General features: G+C 29.5%; 1 protein-coding gene across 3 annotated transcripts in view; it reads right to left on the bottom strand.

Moving 5' to 3' along the window:
• LOC106683907 (prenylated Rab acceptor protein 1) overlaps positions 1-4851 on the bottom strand; it is a 17495-nt gene extending 12644 nt beyond the window's left edge. For 2 of the 3 annotated variants that reach the window (XM_014425659.3, XM_014425676.3), the window contains exons 1-2: positions 4653-4850; positions 733-951 (exon numbers count right to left, since the gene is read on the bottom strand). In XM_014425659.3, coding sequence (XP_014281145.1) covers positions 733-951; positions 4653-4768 — 335 coding nt within the window. In that variant the 5' untranslated portion in view covers positions 4769-4850. Of the gene's footprint in view, positions 1-732; positions 952-4652 lie in introns of all 3 variants that reach the window. The other variant, XM_014425666.3, reaches the window with a different exon arrangement.
• Between the last annotated feature and the right edge of the window lie 6438 nt (positions 4852-11289).

The following is an 11289-nucleotide window of genomic DNA, read 5'->3' on the forward strand; positions in this document are numbered from 1 at the left end:
ATAACAAATATTTCAGAAAATATATGATTTACAACAAAATATGTAACAATATGTAAAAAAGGCCAAATATTTAAAAATATGTGGAATAAAAATGGTTTCTTTTGGCAAGAAATGTCTTGAAACATTGTTAGTTAGTAAGGAATCGAAGATATCATGGTCAGGTAAAAATATGTGAAAACATAAAAATCCTATCCCTAGTTATTATTAATATTATAATATTAACTTTGAATAGGATGCCATTTTAAAATAAAATGACAATTTGTAATTATGAGTTCCAATTATCATTCTGGGATGACTTTGGTGTCAAATTTGAACAAAATCAGTTCAATAGTTTAGGAGAAAAGTCAGGGGTGGCCAGAAATTTTTTAATATATTTAGAATTTGACATATCATGAAATGTAATATCTCTACTATTGTGGAGAGGTTATTTTATTGATTTTTTTTCCTAGTTTCATTACATATAGAAAATAATAAACAAGAAATAAGCGATTAATTGTATAGTGAAATTAAACTCAGGGTTTGGTTTTAATATTTAAATTCAGCATAACCGATCGACATAAAACCGTAAATAAATCGCAAGTTCACTATCACATAAATTTTACGGGCAGCCATTTCATGCGCAAAAACATACCTCATCAATATAAAGAACATATAATGAAATTTTTAAATGCACCAGCTATTTTAAATAAAAATTATAACTTAAAAACATTTAAAATTATTTCGGATACTTACAGGCAATAGGCCATTAGAATAATCGTGATGACCAGATAGTTCCCTTGGAAGTAACTCAAATTATTCACAGCTCGTTTTAGCAAACGAGGAATAGTCGGAGGAACTTTGTAATGAGATGTGCTTATGAATAGGCCCCAAGGCTTTATTCCTTCCCTGCAAGACTGGAACCATGTTTTTAGCGCTGGTAAGGTAAAGCTACGAGGGAATCCAGTGAAATTACTAGAAAAAAAAAAAGAAAAAATCTTAGAAACGAACAATGGACATTAAACATATTACAGACATAAACAAAACATTCACATTGATAAAGAACTTATCTGATTATGTAAACATAATGGGTATATTGAATAAAAATAAGTATTTGCTTTTACTTTATGTTTTTAAGTCTTGACTTACAACCATTTGAATAAAATATCACTGTTCACTGAAGTTCAAGTGTTTACTTAATGAAATGATTAAAATCTAAACTTTCCAGTAACTACTTCTTTCGCAAGTATTCACTTAGTTTTCCCAGTAAACTATTATTTTCAATTGAATAATGATAAGAAATAACTTTGGGATGAAAGAACTTATTTGTATTACTTACAGTAACATTGTATAATAAAAATATAAATGGTAAAAAAAAAAGCAGAAATAACTTTAACACGATTCAAACAATCTAGAAGAAACTGGAAAGTGATTAAGAACTCTATATACTGCACCAAAGAACACAAACTGGATCTAATTAAATAAATTAGAACCGGAGATATAAAATATAATGTTTGAGAAATGTTTCTTTATTTGAAACTAATATTTTGCTCTTCTAAAGGCATTAAATCTAAATTGCAGTAAAATGGGTAAAAAGAGCAAACATTCAGCTTTTTAACAGCTGTATTAATGCAGGAATTGGATAAAAAGTATAGCAGTTATGAACGATTATATGAACAATGGACTCCAGGATAAAACAAAAAAAAAATTCAAATAAGTTAATTAAAAAAATTTCTAGTTTTTAATTTCTTTGAAAAATGATTTTTAAAGGTTTCATACCATGCTATAAACGAATATCATTTGCTTCTTTATAAAACAATTTTTTTGACCTACTTTACTGAAATCCTCATTTAGAATTTTTAATTTTTAGTGCATAAAAAATCATTTAGAAGAATCAGCAATATTTCTTTTTTTTTTTTTTTTTTTTGTTCGTCAGAAAGAGAAAATTTAGAAAAAAGCACCATCACAATCGGATGAACGGTATAGCAGCGCATAAAATAGGAACAAACAAATATTAATTTTTATACATTAGATTTATTAATGGAAGCTGTATATCCACTTAAGAAAATTTTCTTGTTGACTCTCAGAACAGTATTCATTGGCGAGTACAGCTCTATTGAGGGAAAATACTAAGTAGACTTTATATTTGTCTTTGGATTGGATTTTGAGCCTTGATTATGAATATCCTAGCTTCACTTATATAAAATTACAGTACTTACAACTTTTGGAATTGGTACTCTTCAATGACTAATGACACCTAATGCAAACTTGGTAAATCGAATCATATAAAAAATAAGCTCAAGCTTTTAATTAACGGTTTAAAATAAAGATGGGTTATTTGAATTTTTTAATACTTAACCTAAAAAATGTTAAAGATATTTACTTATTTATTTGGCTATTCTCAATGCTATTATTATCTACTATTGATAAATTATGATTAAGCTGCTCATATTTTGAATTTTAGTAATGAAATTAAAGTCAACTTCACTGTTATATGGGTATAATTTAGAAAAGTTCATTTGTTCTGATTTTTGTAATTTATTGGGCTACATACTCTTTAGTAAAAGTGTTATGAGGCAAAGTCTCGAAATTTACGATTTAATTCATTCCTAATAGTTCATTCTCTCAGTACAATTTTGTATTTGTATCGATAGAGAAAAACCATTGAGTGGACTCTAGCTCCATATTTATGTCTTAAGATTTTATTTTGAGTCTTGATTATAAACTTTTTTGCTTCACTTATGTAAAATTACAGTACTTAAAACTTTTTAACTACTCTTCAATGACTGATAATATCTAATGTTAACTCGGTTAATAGAATCATATTAAAAATGAGATCAAGTTTTAAATAAATGGTTTAATAAAAAAGATTTAACATTTATTTAGCCAAAAGGTCAAGTGGATTGTAGCCCATACAATCAATATTTAGGTATAATTAGAACTGTTTTGCAAAACAATTATTTTGCATAATGGCTATTCTAAATGCTAGTATTATCCATTATTGTTACATTATGATTAAGCAGCACATATTTCGAATTTTAATATCGAAATTAAAATCAACATGTTAAAGTGTATATGAAAGTTATCTCTTAGTTCCTTAACTTCACCGTAGGCTGAGTATAATATAGAAACCCTCACTTGTTCCGCAATTTTTGCAATTTATTGGGGTACGTTTTCTTAAGTATGAGTGTTACGAGCCCAATTCTTAATTTACGATTTCAATCTTTCCTAATAGTTCAATCTCTCAGTAAAATGCTCAATAGAGAAAATCCTTAAAGTAGACTCTAGCTTTATATTTATGTCTTTAGATTAGATTTTGAGTCTTGATTATAAACTTTTTAGCTTCACTTATGTAAAATTACAGTATTTAAAACTTTTTAAATTTCTACTCTTCAATGATTGATAATATCTAATGCCAACTCGGTTAATAGAATCATATTAAAAATGAGCTCAAGTTTTAAATAAATGGTTTAAAAAAAAAAGATGTGTCACATAAAAAGGCATAAATTTAACGTTTTAGTAATATGGTAAACTAATTAAGTATAGTTCATTATTGTGATATGAATTTTTAAATGTTTTTAGAAAAACTCAATTGTTCTGATTGTTGTAATTTATTGGGCTACCTTCTCTTAAGTAAAAGTGTTATGAGGCAAAGTCTCGAAATTTACGATTTAATTCGTTCCTAATAGTTCATTATCTCAGTAGAATTTTGTATTTATATCGAGAGAGAAAAACCATCAAGTTGACCTAGCTTCATATTTACGTCTTTAGGTTAGATTTTGAGTCTTGATTATGAACATTTTAGCTTCACCTATGTAAAATTACAGTACTTACAACTTTTTGAATTGCTACTCTTCAATGACTGATAACATTTAATTCAAACTGGATAAATTGAATCATAAAAAATGAACTCTTTTTGAAGTTTTTAATAGTTTATAAAAATAATAAACTACATCATAAGTTAAAGATATTAACTTACTTTGGTCAAGTGACCAAAAGTGTTGTAGCACATACCTTTATAACTGTTTTGCAAAATCATTATTTTTGCATAATAGGTATTTTTAATGCTATTATTATCCATTATGATTAAGCTACACATATTTTGGATTTTAGTATTGAAATTAAAATCAATTTAACCGTTATATGGGTATAATTTAGAAAAGCTCACTTTTTATTGTAATAATAAATGATTGTTGTAATTTATTGGGCTATGTCATTTTAAGTAAAAGTGTTATGAGGCGAAGTCTCGAAATTTACAATTTCATTCGTTCCTAATAGTTCATTGTCTCAGTAGAATTTTGTATTTATATCGAGAGAGAAAAACCATCAAGTTCACCTAGCTTCATATTTATGTCTTTAGATTAGATTTTGAGTCTTGATTATGAACTTTTGTGCCTGTTATATAAAATTACAGTACTGAGACTATTTAAATTTCAAGTGAATGATTGATAACACCTAATGCAAACTTGTTTTAGTTGATATTCTATATTTAAAAAAGGTAAGTAGTTCATTAATTCAAGAGTTAATTAAGTAACAATCATTGTATAATCCATTGTAGAGTGCATGACATAATGTTGACAAACACTGCAATGTAAACAACACATATCCACTTACTCTCAAGTTTCTAACACAATTAAACTAAATCACGATTAAATATAATTAAAATGGAAACTTACCTGGATCTTGGGAGTGGCTGGGGAGTTATTTTCCCATCCACATCTAACACTACATCAGTCATTACTAGAAATGCTGTTGCCAAAACGACAGAGACTATCGCCCTGAGAAAAAACATCTGTTCTGCTTTGAAACCTCTTTCACAGCTGACTCGACCTCAGTTCGGGGAAGAAGGAACTCTTCTGAACACCTCAAATGGATGATGAAGATATTTGAAGTAGATAAAGAAAGACGAGTGTGTATTTAATAAAATACTTATCTATCGCAATGCGTCAGAAAAAAGTGAGCTATAAGAAAAAACCACGTATAAGTCTGTACATGTTTATTTGTTCTACAAAAAAAAAAAAAACCCTTATATAAATAAACCTCAAAATAGACAATGTTTAAGATTATAATAAATCCTTATTTATAATCACACTTGACTAAAACAAGCCACGTGGAACTTGGACCTAGCGCTTTATTATCAAATTCAAATCTAATTTGTTTTCAATCGAATGGGAGTAGTAGTTTTAACGATATGATAATAGTAAATTTATTTTAGTAAATATCATGAAAACTACTACTGTTATATCTGTGCGTCTTATAGTACAAGAGCCGGGAATAAAAAGGCAGTTATCTCAACCCAATTTTTTATTACTTTAATGAAAACTTTTAATTCCCTCTACCTATACTTGGAAGACTCATCAATTTTGACTATTAATTATGCATAGTTTTCATTAAAGTAATCAAAAATTGGGGTGAGATAACTGTCTTTTTTCTCCTCTTGGGCTCTTGTACTATTGTATACATGACATCAACCCCCGCACCCATGGGGCTTAGAAGAGGAAAATATACATATATTACTATATATGGTTTATTTAGTAATCATAACATTGTAAATCGCTAGAGGTTCCTTTTCTTGCACGAAACTACTCTCCCACATTATCAATTGTCAAAGAGAAATCTGATTGTTCTAACTAGGGATAGGATTTTTATGTGCTAAAAAATCCGAAATAATTACATACATTGTCAAATATTTAAAAAAATATGTAAATAATATGTATTTATAAATTTTGTATTATCCAACTATCAAAATATGTATTTATTATATATTATATGAATAATATTTTAAAGAAATTATGTTAAAATATGTACAAAAAAATGAAATTTTTTTGAAGAGAAAACATAGCTGTCCAATAACAAGACATTAATTAGTAATTGTAATTAAACTAATTGATTAATAATTACTCAGAATGAATTATAAACAAATTATAAATGTAAATAAAGAATAATCCTTATTAAAAAAAAAACTTTAGAAAAATATTTAAAGCTTTGGAAGAAATCAATTATTCAGCAGGGTCAATTACAAAATTATTGCAGATTAAATGCATTTCTAAATTTTCAAATAAAAATCTTCGTCTTTTTGACCGCAGAATGGACTTGTACCGGCTAAAAGATCTTTCAACATTTACTGATGTTATAGGGGCATACTTAAATTAAGCTATTTCCATTGCATCTAGTGCGGTGTTCTGCATCACCTGGGCGGCTGTGTCATCATTTGTTCCGAGAAGAATGGCTCCAATGGCTCCAATGGATTCAATGATTTTATATCCTGATTTTTTTTTTAACCCGTCCTGTACTTTCTTTATGACTTCTCCGTTTTCACCACCTATATTTTCCAGTCTTTCTATTGCTTCGTTAACAGTCTTTAAATTTTGCGTCAGTGGAAGGTCCGTTTTTTCTAATTTTGTAATTGTGTTGGATAAAAATACCACGTTTGCACTTGTGTAAGCCAAGTCAGTCTTTATTGAGTTAATTGTTAACAAGTTGTTCGCTTTCTCTACTGCAGTGGCGTCAACATTAAGTTTTGATATTATGTATTTAATTTTTTCAAAATTTAAACAATAATATTGGGCTCCATCAAGCCAGGTGCCACATCGTGTTATCACGTGTTCTGGTGGTAAAGCTAAGTCAGGATGTGTTTCTTTAAAAATAGTAATACTACTGGGAGCCTTCAAACAAATTTTATCTTTACTGTGGACAAAAGCTTGTCTACATTTGGACATGAAATGCGTGTGCCAGGCAGGTCAAATGAACTATCTTAAGATAAAGAACTTTAAGGGCATTACCAGCTTTATTCATGTATGGTGCCGCGTCTGACAAAAACGACACAACTATACCATGAGTGATGCCATTAGACCAAAGAACAGTCATAGATTGGTTGACAAATCTTGCAATCGTTTCATCGTTACATTTTTCGAGGATTTCACAATTCAGCAAATAGGATTTTGAAGGTGCCTCAACATTTAGTCTGCCAACGATTATGTTTGCGATATAACGCCCTTCCATATCCGTAGTCTCGTCCACAGAAATCCAAATCGGGCCATCCGAAATTGCTTTCGGAATATCCGTTAAAGTCTCCTTGTATATAATTTTCAAATAATTTTTACTTAGAGTGCTTTCATTTGGCATTACTCAGCATGTGTATTTCTCAAGAAAGGTTTTTAAATCCGGATTGCTCATTTTGTAGATAGGAATGTCTGACCTGACAAATGCTCGGTATAAATCTAAATACATAGGTTTTATTGGTTTGGTACCTGTGGAATCTGAGGAGGAAAGAAAGAAACAGAGAAATGGATTGAAGAGTAAACAATAAATTCTAGGAAAATGCTACAGAAATAAGACTCTTGCTCTATTTAATTGATTCTGAGGAATTCTCGATGTAATTCTGTGTGAAAATTTATTATTGCCACTGTATTTAATTTGTGTTAAAAGATGAAGACAGAATTTTTACGCACTATTTATGATAAATGATAAATTTCACCTTTTAGTATCTTGCGTTCTCTTGAATTTTATGTAGTTGCTGCGAAAAATGTATTTACAATTGAACAAATAATTTAAGGAAATTTGTGATTCAGGACAGAATACCTAAAAATATATTAAAAATAACAAATATTTCAGAAAATATGTGATTTAGAAAAAAATATTTAAAAAAGACCAAATATTTAAAAATATGTAAAATAAAAATGGCTTCTTTTAGCCAGAAATGTCTTGAAACATCTTTAGTTAGTAAGGAATCGCAGATATCATGGTCAGGTAAAAATATGTGAAAACATAAAAATCCTATCCCTAAACCATATTATAAGGCTCACCAGGCCAATCTGGAAATTAAAAAAAAAAGATAGGAGGTATTCTTTTTGCATATTTTACATTTTAAAAAAAATATAATTATAAGTACTTCATTAAAAATAAAAGGAAAGGTTAAGAGCATTAGATATAATTGACGGGACAAGCCGCTATATTTAATGACCTTAATATAAATGGCATTTCTCTATAGGCCAGAAGTGACCTTTAACTAACGTATCCGAGCGGCGGAAGATGTTTTTCTATTTTGCTTCCTCGTAGGGTGCAAAAAGGGCACAACACCCACATCACCTCCCCCCCCCCCCCGGTGGTTACTGCAGTCGTCATCACATCTACGTCAGCACTTATATTTATTATTTCATATTCCCGAATTGAAAATTTTCAACACAGCTTTTCACCGATCTTTTATTAGTTTTCTGTTCAGAAACATGAACTTATGGTTGAATCTGGTGCCCGGGGGGCGCCGCGAAATATTCAATTAAACAATTCGGCAATTTTTTTGGAATTTTCAATTCTCGAATTTTTGTGCCAACAATCGTGTATGCTGACAAAATTCCAAGAATTTAGTAACTTTCGAATCTTTTATTGTTTTCTATAAATGTATATATAGTTGACCGTAAAAATTGATATATAAGAAGATGGTCAGGGTTGCGGTCAAAAGTGAAACAAAAATAGTTTACAACTATTTATTTTCCGACGTTCGCCCCACTTTGCAGGGCTTCATCAGGGCTGTTCAAAGGTAAAGGTTGAACAGAAAGCTAAACAGAAAGAAGCTTCCTGTTCAACCGATTCCTTTGAACAGCCCTGATGAAGCCCTACAAAGTGGGGTGAAACGTCGGAAAATAATTAGTTGTAAACTATTATTGTTTCAGTTTTGACCGCAACCCTGACCATCTTCTTATATATTTCATTGTTTTCTTTCCAATCCTTATAATATGGCTATAACAATCAGATTTCTCTTTGACATTGATAATGTGGGAGAATAGTTTCGTGCAAAAAAGGTATCCCTAACGATTTACAATGTTATGATTATTAAATAAACCATATATAGTAATATATGTATATTTTTCTTCTTCTAAGCCCCATGCGTGCGGGTGGGTGTTGATGTCATGATAGAACAAGAGCCCAAGAGGAGAAAAAAGGCAGTTATCTCACCCCAATTTTTTATTACTTTAATGAAAGCTATGTATAATTACTTGTCAAAATTGATGAGTCTGCCAAGGATAGGTAGGGGGAATAAAAAATGGCGGTTGTTTCAAAGCGATAAAAAAAAAAATAATTTTTCATTCGGAGCTCTATATCTTAAAAACTACCAACAACACTAGAAAATATAAGAGAGCATTATTTAGAGAAGAGTAAATTTGCTGAAATATTAGTCCTAAAAGCACTCAAATTAAAGCTAGTTTAATGGACCATAAAGAAGTTTATGCCTTTACCCTCGTAGGAATAGTAGTTTTCATGATATTTGATAAAATAAATTGACAACTATAGTTCGGACAATAAGTTTGATTCATGAAAAACATCATTTCAGAAACCATTGGATGTACAGATGTCTGCCAGCGCTCAAATTAAAGCTAGTTAAATTTACTGCAAAGTAGTAAATTATGTTTATCTTTGTAGGAGTTGTCGTTTTTATATTTGACAAAATAAACTCACAAAATGTTAATTTATAGTTGTTCGTATAAAATGTTGGATTTTTGAAAAAATATATCTCTAGATCTATAAGACGCACATATGTCTGCCAACACTCAAAATAAACGAAATTTAACTTACTATAAAGTACTTTATGACATTTATCTTCGTAGGGGTAGTAGTTTTTATGATATTCACATAGGAATATAAATTTGGCAAATAAAAATTTGTACGAACAACTATAAATCAATTTATTTTAGCGAATTTCATGTACACTACTACTTCTACGCAGATATACATCATAAACTACTTTATAGCTCATTAAACTAGCTTTAATTTGAAAATTGGAAAACTTTCCTTTTTAAAAGCGATTAATCATTTAACAGCGAAAAATTAAAGACATACTTAATATTTTCGTAGTATTTAGTAACTAAAGCATGGGTGGGGAAACCGTGCTTGGGCACTAGCCATTGAAAAGATACGGATTGGAAAGAAAACAATGAAAGACTCGAAAGTTACTAAATTATTGGAATTTTGTTAGCATATACGATTGCTAGCGCAAAAACTCGATAATTGGGAAATCCAAGAAAATTGCCGAATTGTTTAATTGATTATAATCAATTAATCACTCGGGTAGCCGTAGCGCACACTTTGGGGTTCATTGTTATAAACTATTCTACTACATATACTTTCTTTTTTATTTTCTATACTTACTGTGGTTGTTATCTTGTTCTGTTCTTAGCCCTGAAGAAGGCTAGAAACTCTAACCGAAACGTTGGCACAATAAATAGGTTACACCAACTTATTTGTGTTTCTCTTTGACCGTATCCCCAACCATCTTCTCCTCGTTCGTCATCCACGGTCAACTATCTCTCATAATTAGTTATAAACTATTATATAAACAATGGTCTTAATTGATTTAAAGCAGGGCATCACGAAGTCCCCAGGGAACTACAGGACATGATAGCTCAGATATGGGAAGGGAAGACCATACCCAAGGAGTGGAAGGAATGAGTCTGAAGATATAGAAGGGATTAGTTTGCTTAATACTGCATATACAATTTTTTTTCCATATCCCTGTACGATACGCTCCTTCCGTATGTTGAATTTTATATAATAAAAATATATAGTAAAAAAAAATAAATATATATAAAAAAAAAAGACTTTATAATATTGCTTCAACAACACAAATTAAATAAAGAATATCATAATTTTATAATAAAGAGTATATGCACATGTCTTTTCATCTTTTTAAGAAAATGACGTGCTTTACAATTTTTCAAATTAAATGTGTGTTATCAACTTATTATTCGCAGACATGAATCATTACAAAATAATCTTTGTTAACATAATTACAAATCTCATAAGTTTGAAGTGGCTTTGAAAATAATCTACAAGAACTATTTGTTGATATAGTCATGTACGTAATTAAGAATTATTATTATCTTAATCAGCATCATATTTACGTCAATATTGTTATTTTCATTTTAAATCTCAATCTTACATCATGGAACACAATTTTTCATTTTACATTACCAAACCCGGCAATTCTTCGCAATTGTTAGATTTAGGGATTTACATAGATTTATACAATAATAGATTAAAACAAATGAAAGTTTGATATTAATTAATATTATTAGTTTAGTTATTAACCACAGTGGATTAATGATTGAATCAATTGCTTATTGTATCTATTTAGTTGATAGCGTTACATAACATTATATAACAAAAATATATGGTAAAAAATTATAAATAACCTCAACACGACTCATCTAATCTACACCAAACATGGGAGTGGTTTATGGCTCTATAAACTGCATCAAAGAGCACAAATAAAAAAAAATTAGAACTAGAGAGAGAGAGAGAGAGAGAGAGAGAGAGAGA

The sequence above is a fragment of the Halyomorpha halys genome, unplaced genomic scaffold, assembly GCF_000696795.3.
Source record: "Halyomorpha halys isolate HHAL.00 unplaced genomic scaffold, Hhal_1.1 Scaffold28.1, whole genome shotgun sequence".
Taxonomy (NCBI): Eukaryota; Metazoa; Arthropoda; class Insecta; order Hemiptera; family Pentatomidae; genus Halyomorpha; species Halyomorpha halys.